Source organism: Panicum hallii, chromosome 8 (assembly GCF_002211085.1).
Source record: "Panicum hallii strain FIL2 chromosome 8, PHallii_v3.1, whole genome shotgun sequence".
In the NCBI taxonomy this organism is placed as follows: Eukaryota; Viridiplantae; Streptophyta; class Magnoliopsida; order Poales; family Poaceae; genus Panicum; species Panicum hallii.
The window spans coordinates 28935869-28957796 of record NC_038049.1 but is presented as its reverse complement, the minus strand read 5'-3'; the positions used below and the strand labels follow the sequence as shown (position 1 = coordinate 28957796).

At 41.7% G+C, this 21928-nt stretch overlaps 2 protein-coding genes and 1 long non-coding RNA gene across 3 annotated transcripts; 2 read left to right on the top strand and 1 right to left on the bottom strand.

The window, feature by feature from the left end:
- Window positions 1–2116: 2116 nt before the first annotated feature.
- Window positions 2117–3017, bottom strand: LOC112903384. Its single transcript, XR_003230796.1, has 4 exons — window positions 2970–3017; window positions 2783–2866; window positions 2261–2332; window positions 2117–2179 (listed from the first exon to the last, which is right to left on the bottom strand). It is a non-coding gene; the product is annotated as an uncharacterized LOC112903384 (long non-coding RNA).
- Window positions 3018–6460: 3443 nt separating this feature from the next.
- Window positions 6461–9195, top strand: LOC112902665 (ER lumen protein-retaining receptor-like). The gene is made up of 6 exons (XM_025971822.1): window positions 6461–6706; window positions 7593–7858; window positions 8097–8212; window positions 8521–8594; window positions 8686–8749; window positions 8822–9195. Exons 1-6 carry the CDS (start codon window positions 6616–6618, stop codon window positions 8856–8858), a joined length of 648 nt encoding a protein of 215 aa, XP_025827607.1. The 5' UTR covers window positions 6461–6615; the 3' UTR covers window positions 8859–9195.
- Window positions 9196–11772: 2577 nt separating this feature from the next.
- LOC112902427 (ubiquitin carboxyl-terminal hydrolase 5) lies at window positions 11773–21038 on the top strand. Its single transcript, XM_025971497.1, has 13 exons — window positions 11773–12157; window positions 13951–14193; window positions 14887–15031; window positions 15263–15322; window positions 15400–15495; window positions 15646–16062; window positions 16536–16679; window positions 16761–16931; window positions 17429–17686; window positions 17777–17925; window positions 18108–18593; window positions 19576–19849; window positions 20178–21038. Exons 1-13 carry the CDS (start codon window positions 12033–12035, stop codon window positions 20358–20360), a joined length of 2751 nt encoding a protein of 916 aa, XP_025827282.1. The 5' UTR covers window positions 11773–12032; the 3' UTR covers window positions 20361–21038.
- The last annotated feature ends 890 nt before the right edge of the window (window positions 21039–21928 follow it).

Sequence of the window (21928 nt, the reverse complement as noted above, 5' to 3'; positions counted from 1 at the left end):
GCTTATAGATTAATTAGCATGTTGGAATTGTCTCTTCTACCCCTAGTTTTCCATTGAACTACTGTGGCTATGTATAAAATTGATAAAATGCAACTTGAACTTTATTTGTTGACACCTTAGATATGATGGCTAACAACACGGTATTGTTCATTTATAATGATTTAAGCTGCTCAAAATATGCTTATTTTAGATTGTAATCTGAGATGCCTAGGAAACAAGCAGGCTCTAAGTGTGACAAACCTTTGTAACTTTGACACTGAGATTTTTATAACTGTCTTGACTAAATTTATGTCATTTACCATAATGAAAATACATGAAACCACTAAAAATGTGGATTTGATTTTAAGAATTATGAAAAGAGAAACAACTCAAGGTTCTTTGTGCGCTTTAGCAACAAAGCACTCATCCCTTGTTCATTCTCTTGGAAGCTCAGTCCCCTTACTTTTAAATAGCTTAACTGACTAGTGGGTTCCATATGTAAGGGTAGCATTCCTTGCTTCATCATAACTAGAGCAGCTATAGATTCACTCATAGAACGACAAACAACACACACATCATCATGTCGACTTAACATGTGTGGTGGTGATACAACAAACATGAGCACGACTTTGATCGGACATCCCATTCACTACCGGATTCAGGATCTTTGCCGAGTGTCTGGGACACTCGGCAAAGCCCCGAATACACTCGGCAAAGGCTTTGCCGAGTGTAACACTCGGCAAAGGGCACTCGGTAGAGAATATTCTGACAAAGACGTCTTTGCCGAGTGCCCTGATTTGCCGAGTGTCAGGGCAGGCACTCGGCAAAGACTGGCTCTTTGCCGAGTGCCAACCAGAGGGCGCTCGGCAAAGAGCGTGGTCTTTGCCGAGTGCCTATGATGTGGCACTCGGCAAAGTTTAGGTCATTTTGCCGAGTGTTTTTTTTATACACTCGGCAAAGAGTTTTTTAAAAAAATTTTATTTTGTTTTTTCCCACCATTTTACATAGGCACATATTCATATAAGAATATTATATATTCACACAGGTATATTATTTGAAATTTTGCATACACAACCAAATTCACACAAGTCTTATCGTCGCAACCAAATTTAACAAAGTCTCGTCATCACACAAGTAAAATCACATACACAAGTTCACCATATAAGTGTTAATAACGATAAAGGTTCATTTGAAATTCACCACACAATTCAAGTTCACCACACAAGCTCCAATATCACATATAGTCTCCAGGGGCAAGACCGTTGAAGTTGTAGCTGAAGCTGCCATAGCGTGCTGAGTGGTAAACAGAGGGACAATCACCACCTTCAGTTATGCTTTCATTCGTTTCTATCACATCCCCTCCTTCAAAGAATGAATCACCAGTAACCTTTACGTTGGAATCACAGCCTTCAATTGCACCGCCACCAGCATTAATGAAGAGAACAGAGTCGTCTGCATCATGACAGGCAACAGAGGAGGTAAGAGCATTGCAACATCATTGCATCATTTTTTTTTTGCTGGCAAAGAGAGTGCATCAATTTTAACAATATACTCACCGATTCACCACGATGTCTTGGGAATATATAACCTTGGTAGTCCACATTTCCCTTGGCTTCTTCTAGGTAAAACTGCAAATTAGTCATGGAATACCCGTTACAAGTACGTTCGAATAAGAAAACAAGGGCTTATGATACATTACAAGAACTGCATTATGCAATGATGGGAATTCAGAGTTCAGATAGAACAAGGAAGACAGAACATGCTATTATCACCATCAGATGTTTCTAATGCAACTAGAATTTCAATTGTTTATGTGGGCATAAAAATGACAGTCTTACAAGAATTAAATGGGGCGTAGCTGTGTAACAACACCATGGTTTGCTCAGATCTTTCACCAACAAGAAAGCTCAAAATGGTGTGCTACAGGTTGAGGCATTTCACAGTAATGATCCACTTACAGAAAATTTTAGCAATTATCTATGCTCAGTTCATATTCTAATTACAATCACGTTATAAAACTAATCAATAACTGACGACCAAAGAGGGAACAGTTGGCAAGTAGCATTTTTAACAGGTCACATTCTGCAACACTCAACTGACTTTTTTTATTCAGTGGCTCAGTGCATCAATAACTAGACAAAGGACCATATCTGTAAATGTCGGTTCTTGGTTGTCAGTCGGTATATAGAGACACAAGGACCTAAAAAAACAAAAGCAATAGCTTCAACATATTCACAGCTATTTATGATGAAGAAGCAAAATAAAGAAATAGAAATCAGACCTGCTGTGGTCTTCCATGGTTCTTTTTCTCACCGACGGTCTGCCAACCTCCATCATTTATCCTCTCTCCTTCCTAAAATATTCCAAATCGTAAGCTCAACAAAACACTCTAAGAAGCAACCATCGTTTGGGATTCTAATTCTTATGAATTGCTAGTTCTGATGGTATCTTTAACCAAAACGGGTAGAACAAGCTATGCATGGGCAAAGCTCTAAAAGATAACCAAGAGAGCTGTTGTGCTATTGCAATTTTGTTCTATGGAAGATTTCCAAAAGCAAATAAAAACCTTGCATCTTATGTTAGTGCATTCTCCACCCTATCAGCTCAATAGTGCATCGGAGAACCATTCATTCAACAGAACATAAACATACCACACTGTTCCTGTGACTAAAACACAAACCCAAAATTTACAATATGTGGACATCGGTTGTAAGTACGATTAACAAGTTATAATGAAAGACGAGCAGGTGAATTGCCCAATCCTTGTTACGAAAGTAAAATGAGGCAAAAAGAAAAATCAAACCTGCTGCTGCCTCCCGTATCCTTGTGACTGCTGCTGTTGCTGCGGCCGCCAGCTGCTGCCATCCCTCCTGTCGTCTCCATCGTACTGCAGAAATTGTCAAATAGAACCCAGAGCAGCTCTATCAGCACGCTGCAATCCAACGAAGAAACCAAAAACACAAACTCAAGTTGGAGATTCAGGATTTGACCTGCGGTGGCAGGGGCGCGGCGGGGGCGCGGCCGGGGGAGCGGCGGGGCCGCGGGCGGGGGCGCGACTGGGGGAGCAGCGGGGCCGCGGGCGGGGGCAGGGGCGCGGGCGCGGGCGGGGCCGCAGAGCCGGCGGGGTCGGGGGTGGGGCGGCGTGAGAGCTAATGAAAGTGTGTGGATAAGGTGGAGGGAGCCGGCGGTATATTCAAGAAATTCAATACAATGAAATAAATTATCGAAATATAGCAAACACTTCAATAAAAGAACCTAAATTACATATCTTGTTGAGGAGAATGTAGGATGGCAATAGAAAAAATTTTAGAGAAATTAAAGAAAAAAATTTGTATATTTTGCCGAGTGTCTGGTCTAGGCACTCGGCAAAAGGCCTCTTTGCCGAGTGTCTCGGACCAGGCACTCGGCAAAGAGTCATGCCATGAATATTCGTGCGCTCGTTTGCCGAGTGTCACCCTTTGCCGAGTGCTCGACACTCGGCAAAACATTCTTTGCCGAGTGTTTTTCTTTGCCGAGTGCCAAACACTCGGCAAAGCATGAGTTCACCGTGTGTTTCTCTTTGCCGAGTGTTGCACTCGGCAAAGAGGCTCTTTGCCGAGTGCCCGATATTTTGCACTCGGCAAAGCAGTTGGCACTCGGCAAAGTGCTCGTTTCCGGTAGTGATTGGCTCCTCCCTCTTGCACTACGGGAGACGGCACCTTTGCCGAGTGCAAAAAATTTTGCCGAGAGCGTTTCGTCGGGCACTCGGCGAATAAGACCTTTGCCGAGTGCCGCACTTGGCAAAAAGAAACACTCGGCGAACAATAGATTTGCCAAGTGTCAAGCGCTCGGCAAACAATAATACTCGGCAAAATCTGTGTTGGTACCTACGGTTTTCGTATCCAACAGGTGAGGGTGAGGGTATGAATACGAAATCTCACCCCACGGGAATGGTTGGGTCGAGTACAGTGGCGGAGGCATGAGGGCTGGCAGGGGCCATGGCCCCTCCTATGCATGCACGCCAACTCTAATAAGCGGTAAAAATTTGCATGTTAATTAATTGAAATCATGCACTTCCATTACAAATTGAGCTGTAAAAGGAAGTAGGATTGAGTGTTAACAATAAAAATAAATACTTTGAATGAAACAAATATGCTCTAAATGAATTAAATACAGTACTTTAAGATTTTATTTTCAGAGAAAAGTTTAGTATGATCCAATACTTCAAATTAAAATTGAATATAATTATACTACTCTAGTGCATATTTATTTTTATCATTAAGACTTGGCACAACTTTCTTCTAAAAATCTAGTTTTAATCTAAACATGTGTTTGCTTGGAGAATAAGGCAGGATGATATGAATCCATCCACCTATACTGTAGCCCCTCGATACCTGCCTTTGTTAGTCATGACTCTAGATGCGGCAGCTGGAAGGGCATCCGACGTGAATTGAATTCTAGGCCAAGCTACTCGCTTGTGCACTCTCAAATATTACCTCTCCGATGCCTAGGTTGGAGCCGCTCGCCCACGTACCCCTCAAGCCTCATCCAACGGGAGCTCACTCGAGATGCTCGTCCAGTATATTCACTTTCTAGAAGATTGTCTAAATTTTTATTGGCCCCCTTAATATGAAATCCTGGCTCCGTCCCTGATCGAGTATCGATAAGGCAGGTCGTATACAAGCATCCTATCTAAATTTACCTGTGGATGCCCATCAGTGCCCAAACACAAGTTTTGTGACCTAGAAAACCAACATTATCATCATGTTTGTCTCATTCTAATATGATTATGTGAACTACAGAGAATAAATATGTGTGACTATGTATGAGAAGTGAGATTTTGTTTAATATTTTGCTAGCGGTATATTTCGTCAGTGCTTGTTGCTCCTAAGATGAATACTTGACTCGAAACTGAATGTACAAAGGAGCCTGGAGAGTACAAAACAATGTAGGACATAGTGTTTAATTCTGTTTCTTTATTACTACTTTGAGTTGATTTGTAGGAGTGTTATATTCAAACTATACTTAATTATATGATTATGAAGACATGTCGTTTGTGCAATAGCATAAAGGATCAAAGATCTGTCAGGTACAGGTACAAAATTCTATCTGGTAGGCTTCATAAGTAAGCAGGGGTAAATTTTGGATTTAGGTCATGTTTTGATCCTCTAGCTAATAATTAGTTAGCTAAAATTAGTTATTAGGATTCAAACAGATCAGCTAATGAAATAGTTAATTATCCCTCAGCTAATTTTTACAATAATATTTCATTAGCTGATTAGACCTGGCTAATCCTAGCTACTTAGTGTTTAAAGTCCTTTTTATCCCTGATCCACTCTCCTCTCTGTTAGTCTGTCAGTTAGTCTGTCAGGATAGATCCCCAGATACTCGCAAGGAAAGAAGAAGTCGGAAGATTTCTCCGTAATCTTATTAGGAATCTACCTTGTAATCCTACTAGAACCCCTACCGTATAACCGACTAGTAACCCGTCCTTAGAGTATATAAAGGAGGGCATGGGATCGGTGGAGACATCGAAAACCAACTCGAGCCTAACCTGGGCAAAACAATATTCAGGTGCAGGGCGCAATATACAACACCTCAATTGGACGTAGAGTAATACGCAACTCTGGCGACCCGAACCTTGTATAAATCTATATCTTATGTCATCACTTTTAGCATCAAGCTTCAGGTTCAGCGATCCCACAACGAACAATCTACTACCTCAAAGTATCCCCTCAGTAGGTTGTTGGATAGAACACCGACGCTCTCTCCTCGTAAATTCGGCGCAAAAAATATAAGGGTAGCATGGTATATTCATGTTAAAAAATTAGCAATTAGATGATGGATTCAAACAGGGCCAGCTAGCTAATTTTTAGTTAGCTGATAAAAACTATTATCAATTAGCTAACTAATCATTAGTCGAGGATGATCAAAACATGATCTTTGTATTCTTCCGGACAGGTATTCGCTCTATCCCACACGGTCACATCTTACCAACATGCTACCATGTCTTGCAGCAGCGGCTTGGTTAGGAGAGAAATGGAAAAATAAGAAGCGATTCCTGCTCGGCTCAGAGGCCCGGCCCAGTTTGACTTTGACTGCTACTTTGAGCCAGCCCACCTAGCCACGCCCACGCATGGCCCCACTCGCGCCGCACGTGTCGGCGCCTGCCCGTCGGCCACTAGCGCACTTCCAATCGCGTGCCGCCACCTCAGCCGCGCCACGTACCTCCAGGCCCTCGCAGCAGCATTCCCCGACTCGCCCCGTCCCGTTCGACCCACCGACACTACGGGCCCTGTTTGTGCGGGCCCATATGTCATCCTTCATTTCCCGTGAGCAGCGTCGTCGAGCGGAGTCCAGACGCGTCCGGCCGCCCGCGCTCCCACGGCCACGCGGAGCGCGTCCCGCCAGCCCGGGCCCACGGCCCCGCGGAGGCCCGCCTGTCAGTAGCCTCCCACCCGGGTCCACCCGCCCACGTTTCATTCCCACCCCCCTCGGGTCTCGTCGTCTCGCCCCGTCTCCTCCAGCGCGACCGACCAGGACGAGGGGAGCAAACAGTGCCCAGCCGCCGACGAGCGCCGAGCGCGGCGCGCGAGGCAGAGAGGGCCTTCCCGTTCGCGAAGAGGAGCGGAGGCGGAGGGAGCGGGAGGGTCGGAGATGAACGTGTTCCGGCTCGCGGGGGACATGACCCACCTCCTCAGCGTGGTGGTGCTGCTCCTCAAGATCCACACCATCAAGTCCTGCGCAGGTAACGCGCTGCTCCTTTCCTTTCTCTCTGCTCCGCTGGGATCAGGGGGCTAGGAACGGAATCACGCTGGCATTTCTCCGGGGGTCCGCGCCCGCGTGCTGGAGCGCGACCGGAGATCTCGATCTCGTGGAGAGCAGGTGGTTGTGGCGGTGTGTGCAATGCCGTGCAGTGCGTGTCCCGCCCGTCGATCCCGTCCCGTTACCGGGGTTTCCTTTCGATGCGCGGCGCAAGGGATTTGTTGTTAGGATAGGAGGAAACGTGAAGGGGGAGGGAGGTTTGGGACCTTGAGGCTGAGGCTGTTCTGGTCCGATTGGGCGGCGGCCGGGGTTGAGGAGGCTCTGTTTGGTGTTGGGTCTTGGCTGTAGGTTACTAATCTTCATATGGACCCTGCAACTGACTGTGATCAGTTGTATTAGAATCTTCCTCGGCTGTGCTCGCCGTAACAAGCAGGGGAGGACTGCCTTTGCCATAATTTTTACCAATTTCTTTAGCTAACTTGTAATGAGGTTGTGCAAGGCTCAAATTGTCGCTGGATTGTGGGAGCTATGCTTTGCTGCAACATGTCAGCTAATAGATAGCGCAAATGAATCTTAGTACAGCAAAACATGTTTCTTTAGGCACTAAGTGTTCATTGTCACAAGCTACACTGTAAGTGTAACTGGTATACACTTCTGAAGATCCAGAACTCATTGGTTCTTGAAGATTTCCATCATTCCTATTTAAGTCACCTTCTGGGGACCATCCCATCCAGTCAGAACTTCAAGTCAATCCATTTTTTGTATTCCTCTATTCTAATAACCAATCTTAACATCACTGGTATTGTCGCAAGCTTCTATTGCTGTTTGGTTTGATGGGTCTCTATGTTTCACATGGCAATTTATTGCAGGCATATCTCTGAAGACGCAGGAGCTGTATGCACTTGTTTTTGCAGCTCGGTACCTGGACTTGTTTGTTCATTTTGTGTCTCTGTATAACACAGTCATGAAGCTCGTCTTCTTGGCAAGCTCTTTCTCAATAGTTTGGTACATGAGGAAGCATAAGATTGTGCGGAGAACCTACGACAAGGATCATGACACCTTTCGCCATTACTTTTTAGTGTTGCCTTGTCTTCTTCTGGCTCTACTCATTAATGAGAAGTTTACTTTTAGAGAGGTGAGTGTTTTTATCTTCCGCACTCTTAGCTACTAACTACTCACTCAAATACAGTACATATGCAATCCAGTCAACACTTAACCTTTCTAGATTATCTGATGGCATTTGACCTTTGGTTGTTGCGTTGTTGGACCCATTATTTCTTAGACATGATGGAAATGTTCTTCCATCCAATATTGTTGAAATTTTTCCTCCTAAATCGTGTGTTTCTTAGCATTTATGTCGTTTTCCGGAGCAGGTGATGTGGGCATTCTCCATTTATTTGGAAGCTGTCGCAATATTTCCACAACTTGTACTGCTACAGCGGACAAGGAATATTGATAACTTGACTGGCCAATACGTCTTCTTCTTGGGGTAAGATCTCCTACAGCAGTAGGCTGAAAACACATAGAAAAGGGAAGAGTATTGGAATAAAACACAGGACTGCACCTTCATGGGATAAAAGTTGTGTATGAACAGTATTTAATGCTGTATTGCGATATTGCCTACTTAGTGAAATCGATGCTAGGGGATGAATTTTCTGATTTCAGCTTCTTATATTCAATTTATCATGCTAGGAACATGTCTTATTCTTTGGGGCCTTAATTTGTCTTCTTTAGTTTATAGGACAAGGCTACTTAAGTATGTTATTCCTAAAGCACATTTATTTGGTGATGATGCAGCGCATACCGCATGCTTTACATCCTTAACTGGATCTACCGCTACTTCACCGAGCCCCATTTTGTTCACTGGATAAGTATGAATTCGCTGCATCTGTTTTCAGTTCCTATGATGGTGGATGCAACCAGTATTCATGCTGCCACTACCTTTTGTTTTGATCAATGCAGGCTGGGTTGCAGGAATTGTGCAAACTCTGTTGTATGCTGACTTCTTCTACTATTATATAATGAGGTATTTCCTTCGGCCTACCTACAACATTTTGTTACAGGTGTTCTAAATCTAACTGTTCAAACAATTTTGCAGCTGGAAGAACAATGTGAAGCTAGAGCTTCCAGCTTAAGCTTGATGTTCCTTCCAAGATAGATTAGGGTAATACATGGTAATACAATGGATATGCAGTCCCAATACACAGCATGAGCATCAATATCACCTTCAGGGTTGTGACATGCATTTTAGTTATCTGGCTTATATCCCTTTGTATCTTTCTCCTATTATTGGGAGGAGAGGCAGGTTGGGCTCACCTTGTAACTTACAATAAGCTCGGCACCAGGAAGCTAGGAGCTATGAGTGTTTTTGGGAGTTTCGTGCTGCTGTAACCCTTTTGGCAAGTGATTCCCATTCATACAATATAATCTCTACTGTGGAACGCGTTAATTGTTTTGAATCCTTCGCCGTTAGCTCCTCTGTATGTGGTGCTACCCCTGAGATTGAACATAGTTACTTATTTGAACTTATAAATACTTTAGGACAGACTATAAGAAATTATGTTTCACATATCCTCTTGGGCCTTAAGTTGGGTCTCAACCAGGCCTAATGGTTATTCAATCCAGCATTCCAGCTGTCCGAATTATCTGATCATATATCAGACGGATATTTGCCTTTTATTCTATTTTGTTGAACCTGACATCCAATAAAAATGTTTGAATTCATATCTGATATTTAAAAAATTGTTCCAAATAAGTATCAAATCCTTTAGAAATATCAACCAATTGCACCCCCTGTATGTGAAGTGATTACTTCCTATATCCACCAAGTTTTGTGAAATTACTATTGTTTTGCAAATAATTTGTTTTTAGAAAGCTAATAAGTGCTTAGATGCAATCATTCAAGAAATTCTGTAGTTTTGAAAATTGTGATATTGCTAAAACCGTAGTCTTTTGGGCTTTTAGGGCCTATTTGGGTATTATAGTTTTGAAAAACTATTGTATTGAAAATTGATGAACTTTAGTTTAAAAGACTAAAGTCATGCAAAACCATGGTTTTGGAAAATTAGGTCTTGAGTGGAGTTTCTAAACTCTAAAGACTATATGGTCTAAACAATATGATGTTTTTTAAAAAAAAAACATAGTTTGTTGCATCCAAACACTTATAGCTTTTCCAAAACCAAACATTTTGCAAAACCATAGTATTTCACAAAGGTCCAAGACAAAACTTTAACCACACAGGGTCTCATAAATTTCAGGCAGCAGTTTCTTTTCTTGCACAACTTTAGTACCTAAAATTACAGTTTCTTGATAGCACGGTTTTCTAAAACTACAATATCTAATCATGTCCTAAACCTCTTCTTTACTGTTGGAACAAGGAAAAAACTAAGAATTGCTTTGTGAAGTAGGAGAAAAAAAGGGAAAAGAAATTGCATTATTCTAGGGTGGCTTATTTTATAGATAGCAGAGTTCGTACCTTTGGGTGCTCTTCCAACCTATTCACATGCAGTTTGAGTATAAAATTGGTTTATGACCACACAGTCCAAAGAGTATTGCAGAAGTAATAGCACAAACATAATAAAAAAGGCTTTCCATGTATGGATATTTCATCCAAAGCAAGATTTCTTCATGCCATGCAATGGTTGAATAATTAAACTTCTTAGTGTCATATGAAACAACCACTTGAGTTCTACATATGCATTGTTCTTTTGCCTTGTGATAAATCTAGTATATCATGTTGGTTGTTGGATGTTTGAGGAAGAAAAGAAACATAAGAACCTTCCAAGATAGAAGTGGAATGCCATGTAATCGCATCCAAATCCAAAGAAGTTATAAAACTTTACAAATAAGGCAACATTTTAAACTAATTATCTCGTGTCTTGTGATGACATGGTCCACTCGCTAAAATGTCATCATTCCGTAGGGATCTAGAAGGCTCGTGATAGTTTAATATAGGGGAATACTTTTTTTTCAAGGGCTAAGATAGCCACCTTCAAAATGAATTACACTATCTATTGGAACTGGCAGATAGTGATTAGGATATATGCGGCAAAAGCCACAGAAGAAAAAGAAAGAGAACAACAAAGAATTATAATCACAACAAATGATTCACTGATAGAGCACCCAAGTCAAGCCTCACAAGGTTGACCAGCCCGTCGATCATCAGCTCGTACCATCATCCCATGCCATGCTTGCCGATTTTGTACTAATAAAAGTTAAACACCACCAGCTAGTAATATGAAGAACTGATTTCTTCTTTGATGAATAGTAGAGCACCTTTTTTTCTTAAAGAAGTGAAAGAGCAAGCGTGAACAAAGGATTTGTGAGAAGCCAAGCAACAATAACATCGCATGAATCCTTCACACTGCCACTTTTTTTTAGTGAGCAGTGGAGACTATTCACTCAGTGCATTTGTTGCTCATATGAGCAAAATTATCTCGTCAAGACATTTTTCTTAGTATCTATTAGTTAATTATGGAGTTCAATATAAATTGCATAGGATATCATATATATAGGTCCAAAAGATTAAAAATAAACTAATTAGGCGACTAATATATTTTGTCGAGTGAATAAACGCCCTTCACGCCCCCTGTACTACCCATACAAATGCAAAATTTGGGTCTCCTCTCTAATAAATAATATACTACTACAATAAAGTTGTCTACCTTGATGAATTGCATAAGGATAGGTGGTATGACAACTTCAACCCATATAATTTCTATAGATACGTTGTAAAAGATGATATTGCTAAACTTTCCCATCAGCTTTTGTGATGTGAGGGTTAGGTAAAGTCTGACTAAAGATGTAACATTATATCTATTTGTATAAAGTATAACTAATATTGTTCTCACTTCTCGCCCCATCAAATAAAATGTTAGTTAAAATTATATCTTGTGAAAATTTATGGGATATGGAATTTAAAACTCTACGTAGCCCTGTACAACACTGGTAAACTTTTTCGAAAAAATCGCACAGATGGCCGCCATTCCAAAATGGCAAAATCTCCATCCATGAGGGGTAGAGAAGGAAAGAAGAAAAACAAGCCTGAACACTGAACAGAAACCAGACAGCCTCCTCTCATCCCTCCCGGCCCGGAAGAACAGGAGCCTTCGCAGATCCGCCCCTCTCCCGCTCCGCTCACCTCATCGCCGTCGCCACCACTTCCAGTCTTCCACTGCCTCATCCATCCGCTCCACGACCCCCTGCTCCAGCCGCTCCCGCAGAGAGGGCGAGAGGCCCTGTGGGAAGGGGAGGAGACGGGAGGGCCCAAACCCTAGCCCGCGGGCTCCTCCTCGCCGCCGGCGGCGGGGATGGATATGGTGGTGTCGGCGCCGGTGCTCCCCGCAGAGGTGGAGATGGGGCTCATCCGGGACATCACCGTCGCAGCCGAGGCCCAAGCCAAGGAGGGCGACACCTTCTTCCTCATCACCACCAGGTCCGGCGGTGCCTGCCCGCTCTGCGTGCCTCTCCCTCCCCCAATCGTGTCGATCTAGTCCCGGGTTCCGCGGCCTTTCTCTCCGCCGTGCCTGGGAGGGTCTTACAAGGCTCAAAATCGTTTTTTTTTCCAGTTGTTTTTTTTGCCGTTCTTGCTGTTGTGCCTGGACGGAGGAATGCGCATGGCCGCCGGCGAGTGTGGCGGCGCCGCTGCGACTGCGCCTCGCGTTGGCATGGAGGTGGATTGGCGGCGCGGCGGTTTAGGTGTTCCTCTCTAATGAAAGATTTGAATCTTGGAGCTTTTCCTACTCCCAAGAGTTGTAGTCGTTCTGCGTTAGACTTACCAGTTTGGTGCGTGCCTCTTGAGCCGGTGGCGCACCTCTGGTTTGCGAAGAGAAATGGGCAGCAATGGTGCAGGGCAAGAGATTGTTTGCCGCTGGGGAAATTCTAAGACTTTTGTGTCAGGCATGACCAGAATTTGACCATTCACTTTTCCCATCTACGTTTGGGACCTGTGATTCTTATTTGGAGTCCTTGCAGTATTCTATATTTGATCTCTGAGCCCTGTTGAGCATTTCAGGACTCTGCAAAGCAATTTGATGAGATTCTGTTGAAGTTTAAATTTTTTGGGTATGGATGCACATATCCATGGGCCATGGAAGTATGTAGGCTGTGGATCAAACTCACAAGAGAAAATTGCGCTCATAACACAATCCAAATCTTCTTGCTGTAATACCATACCATCTTTTTTTCTGTCTTCCCCTCCATGTAGAATTCTGTTAGCACCTTCTTCTCCGCGAGCTGTATCCTCTGGCAGGCAGAGGGAGCTGTAGAGAGGCAATGAGAAAGGAAAAGGGTGCTTGTGGGATTGTGCGCCATGGCTCAGCCTCTGATGTTGCTGTGCATCGAGCTTCATGATCCCTTCAGCAGTTCTCTTCACTCATTCCATCGGTGACAGGGAAATGGAAATATATTGGTGGAAGGCTCGGCATTCGGGATGGGCTGTGGGAGCTCGCCCGTGTATGCGCCACCTGCTTCTCCCTTGATGGAGCTGGTTCGATTTTGGCAGCGGGATTCAGCAAGGAGAGCAGGCAGAGGAGCCAAGGGGCTATATAGGGAGGAAGGCGAGTCATGGGACGAGATGACAACCACAGGGGGGTGAGTAGGTGGCAGCCGCCAGATGCCCTCACCTCTACCAAATCCACTGGAGACGATGGAGAACAAGAGAGAAAGAGAACTGAGGTGTGATCGAAGTTAACAGAGGGCTGATTTCAGGTGTGATCTAGACCGTTGGTTTGCAATCTAATGGTCCGATGCTAGACATAGTTGGAGATGGAGCAGATATGGTGCTATTGTTGCAATTTGGCAAACATAATGGCCTGAGAAAATCCCTTCTGATAGTGCTATGAGAGCATTGCTTCAACTCACAAGTATCATCTGCCTTTTGGCCTTTCTTGTCATGTTATGACTAAAATATTTTAGAGTATGTTTTGGCAAGGTGCACTGCTAGTAGCACACCTATTATGAGATCCAAGATGTATCAAAGCAACCTGCGTCTTTAACCTGGTTCTGGAATGCTATTTTTTTCCCGTTCTCTTGATTTGCACATTTACAAGTGGTCATACAGTGGTGAGCATGAAAATATCTGTTTAAGAAGGGTTCTTCAGAAATGCAGATCCATATTATTTTATTCTCCTTTTCGCCTCATTTAATATATTAGTTTACCTGTCAGTTGCCTCTTTTGTTTACTCTCAGTTTGGATTATAAATGCGAGATTCTTTGTTTGCTTAACAGGTGGTGGCAAAGTTGGATTGATTACGTCATTCAAGATTTGACTAGTGTAACAAGTAATGGTTCACATCATCATGAGTTTGGTTCAAAAACTCCTAGAAGGCCAGGAGCTATTGACAATACTGATCTAATTGATGATGCGGCACTTGAAGTCTCCAATATGGGGATTGAGATACATGATACCTTAGTTGAGGGCCGTGATTACATACTGCTTCCTCAGCAAGTATGGGAAAAGTTGCATGGTTGGTACGTCACATTTGTTTGAACTCTATACTATATGATTCACAAAGACTAATCCTCTCCAGATCTGTCACTTTTAAAATACCTCTCTGTGCCTAATTGTGTAGCAGCTTCTTGTTGTTGGTAGTTTCCGCATAGCTTATCATTCTATTCACAGGGACATGTCTACCTTTTCATGATTCCTTATTATTTTTATGGAATGTGGATTACTGTCTTTCAAGGTGATTCTAGTCTATGTACATGTATAACTATACATTGATATATTCACTTCCCTGAACATACTGAATGAACATAAAAAATAGTTGATTTTCTAACAATGTGTAGCAGTCATTAGCTATCACTCTTTACAATTTTTGTTGGTAATTGTCAAATATATCGCTTCTTCAGATAATTATATGTAGAAAGGAGCACAAAAAATGAGTACCCTTTGATTGTAAGATGAAATGAGGCATGGAAAATTGTGCTGATTATCTCTAGATGTTTTTCATTGACGTACATGAAAGAAGGTGGATGCTATTATACTACCAATTCAAGATAAGAAGTTGGGAGCCTTTTCTGATACACAAATACAAGTTCATTCATTTGTGTTCACTATGTGAGAAGCTGTGATATCTTTTCTTTAAAAAAAGAAACAAACTACACTGCTTTTTATTTGATGTTTGGATTCCTTTTCTCATTACTCTCAAAATGCGTTAACAGGTATGGTGGAGGGCCAACATTACCAAGAAAAGCAATCAATACTGGCTTTTCTCAAACTGATTTGGCCATAGAAGTTTATCCTCTACGTCTGCAGTTACTTCTAATGTCAAGAGGAGAGCGAACCTTTATAAGGATAAGCAAGAAGGTATGCTTGAATTCTTTGGCTAGTGTTGAGCACATTGTCCTTTCTTTTAATTTGTATTTCCATTCAGACTGTACAGAATTAAATAAAATATATGGTGCCACATTGTAATCATAACCTACTGTTGAAGTTTTTCAATGTCACCAATAGCTTCTGAAGATGTTTGCTAGATGTTATGTACGAAAGAACTGAAAAGTTTACAATTTACCAAAAAAATCTACGAACCTTTTGCAGGATACAGTTGGTCAACTCCATAAAAAGGCTTGTGAGGCTTTTGACTTGATACCAGATGAGGTAGCTGTTTCTTTTGATGTTTATGTTTCTTTGGCTGCAAGGAATTATTTCATAGTTATTGTGGTGATCATTGGCAGGTATGCATTTGGGACTATTATGGACGAACAAAGCATACATTGATGGACAACTTGGAGAAAACCCTTGATGATGCCAACATTCAGATGGATCAAGATGTGAGTCAAAACTTGTATAATAACTGACAAACAGTACCCCCACATCCAATCCCAAACTATATTTGTAGAACAAATACTTTGCTAGTTCATAGGTGTTCTAGAGTAAATGATCCGACTTACTGACTATATACTTTTTTATTGTTATCACAGATTCTAGTCGAGGTTACTACTGATGCCAATGGTGGTGCAGATGGTGGATGCATGAGTTCGGTTAAAGGAAATGATTTCTTTGAGCGAGAGTCAACTTCTTTGATTGCTGATGCTCCAAGATCAGGATTGCCAAATGAGAATTTTGCAGCCAACAACTATGCTTCTAGAAGCTATAACACTAGTCTGACGCCAAACCTCTATCCGCGATCTCCCAACGGTGACCTCGATAATGTGCATGGCTCTAGTGGCATGATCACAAGGGGATCACCTTTAGGTCTTACAGGGCTACTTAATCTGGGAAATACATGCTATATGAACAGTGCCATACAGTGTCTTGTGCACACGCCGCAGTTTACTAGATATTTTTGTGAAGATTACCACCGGGAAATAAATCGGCAAAATCCACTGGGTAATGTGGTAAGTACTCTTTCCACTCACATGACCTGGAGTCCTTGATGCATGCACATAAAGTCATTTTTTTGTGGAGAAAATGCGATCGTTATTATATGCATTTGGCATAGCTTGTTTTGATTTGTTAAATTTTTCTACATGTACAATATCTTTCCTCGAGTGTGGTAGTTGTATTGCTCCTTGATCACATTTCTAGTCCAGATTTATAATTTTTTGCCATTCTAAAACTGGTCTATTAGTTTTTCCTTGGTATGTCATCTCATGTTTGTTTACCTTGACATACCAAGTAACCTATGTGTTTGCTATTATGTCCTCGCATAGGATTATTGGAAATGAGCATTTGGGATGGACATTTCCTACAGCCACAGTGTATTTTAATCCTGCAAAAAAAATCTGGCTACTACATAGTTGCCTTTTCTGGTTTCAATTTCACTAGCTTCATGTGTTAATTTTACTGAGTTCTGATGGTAGTCATGTAGGGTGAACTTGCTTTAGCTTTTGGTGAGCTACTGAGAAAACTCTGGGCTCCTGGAGGACGTGGCCCAGTTTCTCCTAGACCATTCAAAATGAAGCTTTCTCGGTTTGCATCTCAGTTCAGTGGATACAACCAGCATGATTCACAGGTTTGGTCATCTTTTTAGATTGGTGTTCCATCTTATTATTTTTTTTCTTTCCTGAATCTGTACCTTGACAAAATATTGCAGGAGCTTTTGGCATTCCTCTTGGATGGACTCCATGAGGACTTGAATCGTGTGAAACATAGACCTTACATAAATTCCGGAGATGCTGATGGACGATCAGATGAAGAAGTTGCAGATGAATATTGGGCAAATCATATTGCTAGAAACAATTCAATAATTGTTGATGTTTGCCAGGTTAGTTCTACACATTGGTACCTGATAAATTCTAATAGCCAATTGCAATTTAGAACCATCATGTTCCTCTTGGTGGTTTTGGAACAAAGTTTTCCTTTGATGACTTTGTAGTTCGCGTATGTGCATGAGCATGCAAGCACATTTTAGTTTCAGGTCTTCACAGAGATTACATGTGCTGTCGTGTGACACATGGAGCCAGAGATACATGTTATGCATATGCAGAAGAATTAGTTGCGTTAGACTCATATTGCTATCTGTGTATTTACTCTTCAGTGTAGGGTGTTTCTTGGATATATGTATACATACTTGTGTATCTTCCCTTTTGGGCACTGCAATTCATTTGAGCTGCATACCTGTCACAACTCACAACTCACAAGGTGCACGCGTCTGCATGTTGCATGCAAATTGACATGTTTTTGGATCAGGATTTAGTTCTTCCTAATTAGGTTCTCTGCCTGATTATTGCTAAGACACTTCTTTCTATAATCATTTTCCAGGGCCAATACAAGTCAACTTTGGTCTGCCCAGTCTGTGGAAAGGTTTCAGTGACTTTTGACCCGTTCATGTATCTTTCCTTGCCCTTACAATTTGCCTCAACCCGGAGCATGACTGCCGTGATTTTTTCTTGTGACGGAAGTGTTGCACCAACACAATTCACTGTAAATGTACCGAAGCAAGGTAGGTGCAGGGATCTATTACAAGCCCTCGGCAATGCATGCTCACTTAAAAATGGGGAGAAACTTCTAATTGCCGAGGTTCGTCATTATGCTTACTTGACCTAATGTACAGGTTGGCAGGTTTAATGATCATCTGTACTTATACATTTTCCTTGAATTTATCTACAGATACGGAATCATAAGATCTACCGTTTTCTTGATGATCCAGTGCTTCAACTGTCTACAGTAAGCGATGACGATCGTCTGGCAGTTTATAGGCTCCCAAAACTGGAAAAGAGAGCCAATTATATTCAGTTTGTGCATCGCCGTGAAGACTTGTAAGCAAAAGGAAAAAAAACTTATATACATTTATGTTCTTGCTAGAATTACAGCTGTAGTGGCTTGCTTGGTTTATATTGAAGTGAACCTAACATATGCCATGGGAATATGCTATTTACATGATTAACATAAATGCTTGTTGCAAGTTCTTTCTGATAATATTATTCTTTGCTATTTGTAGGGACCATGCAAACAATAACAGCTTGACATCTTGGAAACCCTATGGTGTTCCTCTTCTTGCACAAATACCTCGCAATGAAACTGTAACGGGTTTTGATATCCATGAGTTGGTTCATAAAATGCTTGTGCCCATGCTAAGAAATCAGGACTCACCACAGTTGGCTGCTCAAAATTCTCTCTCCACAAGAATGCATAGTTATAATACTGACAGCAGCAAATTTCAGCTACAATTGATTGATGATAGCAACACAGTCATTGAAAAATCGAATGATTCCATCAGGGTCCCACAATCTTCACTTGCAACAGTATTTTTTATCAATTGGTCCAAGGCAGATATCAAAAAGATTAACACTGATCATTTAGAATACCTTCCAGAGGTGTTTATGTATGCTCCCCCAGCCAAGAGAACCCGTGGTGAAGCTCTCTCACTCTATGCATGTTTGGATGCTTTCTTGAAAGAAGAACCTCTTGTACCTGAAGACATGTGGTTAGTTTTCCATTTCCACATTCTAAGATACATTTGATACTTAAACATTGACAATCCCTTCATGGGTGCATAATGTCCTTTTTGGCTGGTACATTAATACATGACGCATGCTCGGACAACATAGGTCATTACTTTGTTGTTTGCACTTGCACTTGTGTTGTTATACCAGCATAAACCTATCCAGGATTTGGTATTGGAATGGGATACCTTACTATGCTGTGCTATACAGAAAGTGAAATTTCAAAAGTTATAGGAGTTCAGCGTTCTGTCTATTTGCAAAACTATGCGGATCCTGTGAGCAACTGTAACAATTGAGGCCTGTGAAAATGTATTTGTTGGTGGGTTTTGCCAGAGCTGTTGAACAGAATTCCTTGTTCTCTGTTCCATTTTATATTGATTTTCAGTTTTGTTCCAAAACATGGGCCTGTGTGTTCAACTACTCTCTGTTTTGCCCACGATTATTTCATTCTCAAAGCAGTTACTAGTGATCACTGATCACTCACATTAACCATTGTCTCTTGTTTTACTAAGCACATGACCAAAGGGCACTCTTTAAACCTTATTTTGTAGTAGTGATGTCAGCGGATTTGCCTGCTGCAATGCACTATGCGAAAGTGCGAACATAATTAACTGCATATGCTGTCATCAATGGAATACACTTTCAGATGCTTATGTTGACATGATCAAATCTGTGAAATTAGGGAGCTTAATTACTATTGTTTGATCGTTTAGTGTAATACTGATTGGTTCTGTTGCTTATGGATTGATCTTGAAGAATAAATCACTTTCTCAGCCTATCGCTACCAACTCGAAGCCTGTTTTGGAACAAATAGTTCCTTTTCTTGGATTTTAGTAGAAACTATAGTTTTTGGACATGCACTTAAAAAATGTTCCTGCCTTATTTCTAATAGCTTCTTTATTTTTATTTCTAATAGCTTCCATTTACACATTGTATAGTGATAAAGGTATGTTATTTTGTTAGGTACTGTCCAAGGTGCAAGGAGCAAAGGCAAGCTAGCAAAAAACTGGATTTATGGAGACTTCCGGAAGTGCTAGTCATACATCTCAAGAGATTTTCATTTAGTAGGTCAACAAAACAAAAGTTAGAAACTTTTGTCAATTTTCCAATACATGACTTGGATTTGACAAATTATATTGCCAACAAGAAGAGTTCAGAGCGTCAGATGTATGAATTGTATGCTGTGAGCAATCATTATGGCAGCATGGCGAGTGGACATTATACTGCGCACATAAAGGTACATTTCTAAATTGGCGAGTTATTGATAGTGATTCCAACGTCCTATGGCTGCCTATGGCTTGTACATCCGGTTCTGCTGTTTGTGCATGTTCTTAGTGGCTTTTCTATAATTTGAGCTGAAGTTTGTTGTATCACGGTGATTGCAATGATCAGTGCAGTCTGTTAGCCCACGTTGAGTATAAGATGGCTCACCAGTTAATGTCAGTGCAACATTCTTATTTGATTTGGGAATTGTCAGTTGAGAAGTTCCTAATTTGTGCTCTGGAATCCTCATTGATGGTTCTCTATGTAGCATAGAATGCTGATGAGAACTTATCTCTATGCAGCTTGTGGATGAGAATCGGTGGTACAACTTTGATGATAGCCATGTTGCCGCCATTGATGAAGACGAGGTGAAGACTGCTGCAGCTTATGTGCTGTTCTACAGGAGAGTTAGAGAACAAGATGGAGCAACTAGTAATGGATCTCAGTTATATGCAAAGAGAAGCCACAGATCTAGCCATAGATAGACTCATCCATTGTGCAGATTCGGTGCGAGGAGATTTTGGGAATGGCACCTCCACCTCTTTTGTTGGAACTTCAAGGAGGGCATGCCTCTACTGTGTCAGGGAAAAGGCCCGTCAGGTGCATTCAATGTGATAACATTATCCAGGTGAAAGTCATGAAAGATTAAAAGCATATTTCCACTGCAGTGCTGCTGCAGATGGGCATTGTGTAAGGCACATTGAAGGAGTGGATATACTGGGTAGCTTCAACTGGAAGGTAGAGCTTGGCGGCATTTTGGTTATATGTTTTCGTCTAGAAGAGAAACAAGATGAAGCAAGAAAAGATTTAGGAACACCTTTTGGTTAATTTGATTTTTTGATTCCGTACCATTTTTAGATTTAGTTAGCCTGTACACATAGACTGTTGTTAGAGATGGGTGCGTCGGTGTTGGTTGATGCTTGTGGTGGCCAACTACACTTGCACCCAATTATACCAAGCGGTGAATGCGCCTTTGACACTCAGTCATTAGTCTTGCACTACGGAGTTCTGTTGTTACAGCAAGAGTTGTAACTTTTGTTGTACTTGTATTGTACTGGCAGCAGTTCCCAGATTGTAAAATGTATTAAATTGCTAACATCGATGGCAGGAATTCCCCTATGTTTGGGTGGAGATAAGAAATGTTTGTTGGAAGAAGTTTGAAAGCGATTTGTTTATGTCCGAGGACTGGTATTATTAGGTGCTCAAACAAGGTAGAATAGCCACTTCCGTCCCTGAATTATCAAGTGGGGCTTAATCTCATCCTTGAACTACAAAAATAACCATTCGGGTCCTCGAACTTTCGTAATTGGCTCAACTTCGCCCTTCCAACGTGGCTCGCCACATTGGCATGCTGATGAGGCATCCAGTCACCTAGGGTCTTGTGTATGAGTAAAACGTCAACATTTTCAAGTTTGTAAATCATTCACACCTCGGATCTACAAATTAATTGAATGTAATTTCCTCTGTAATCTAGTTGGCAAAGGATAAGTGGCACAAGAAGAATGATATACTCAAACAAGTATATGCAGACCACTATAACAAATGTGTGCAGATAACACAAAAGCCAGCTGCTACTACATTATTGATCTAAAAAAAAATGTTGCCACATCACTTGCCTCCATTATGTTTGCTCCATTGGGCCCAGATATCCTTCCAAGAGGCAATCTCTAGGTGAGTCAGACTATCCAAATGATCTAGTGCATTACATAAAAAAAATATGGTTTTCCATATTAACATTCATCATTTGTTAGGTGCCAAAGCCCAAAGCCAAGCTACGGTGTTCCCATATCTCTTATGAATGTGGTCTGACTCGACGCCTTGTCAGCGTGCCTACATAGCGAGCCATGTAGGAGGAAGGATGAAGTTGAGCCGATTGCAAAAGTTCGAGGACTGGGACGGTCGTTTTTTAGTTCGAGGACGAAACTGACCCTTGGTTGATAGTTTAGGGACAAAAATGAATATTCCGTCCTAAAATAAATAAAACCTTCAAGATTATTGTGATCCCTCATCTCTGGTCTGCGTCGAACTGCGTAAATGTGCACGATGCAGTATT

Bases quoted from the DNA above. Each gene is read 5' to 3' on its own strand.
- LOC112902665 (XM_025971822.1), top strand. From the start codon at position 6,616: ATGAACGTGTTCCGGCTCGCGGGGGACATGACCCACCTCCTCAGCGTG. The intron at 6,707-7,592 runs GTAACGCGCTGC...AATTTATTGCAG, and splicing joins CACCATCAAGTCCTGCGCAG to GCATATCTCTGAAGACGCAG. The intron at 8,750-8,821 runs GTATTTCCTTCG...ACAATTTTGCAG, and splicing joins TTCTACTATTATATAATGAG to CTGGAAGAACAATGTGAAGC.
- LOC112902427 (XM_025971497.1), top strand. From the start codon at position 12,033: ATGGATATGGTGGTGTCGGCGCCGGTGCTCCCCGCAGAGGTGGAGATG. The intron at 16,932-17,428 runs GTTAGTTCTACA...ATCATTTTCCAG, and splicing joins TAATTGTTGATGTTTGCCAG to GGCCAATACAAGTCAACTTT. The intron at 18,594-19,575 runs GTTAGTTTTCCA...TTATTTTGTTAG, and splicing joins CTTGTACCTGAAGACATGTG to GTACTGTCCAAGGTGCAAGG.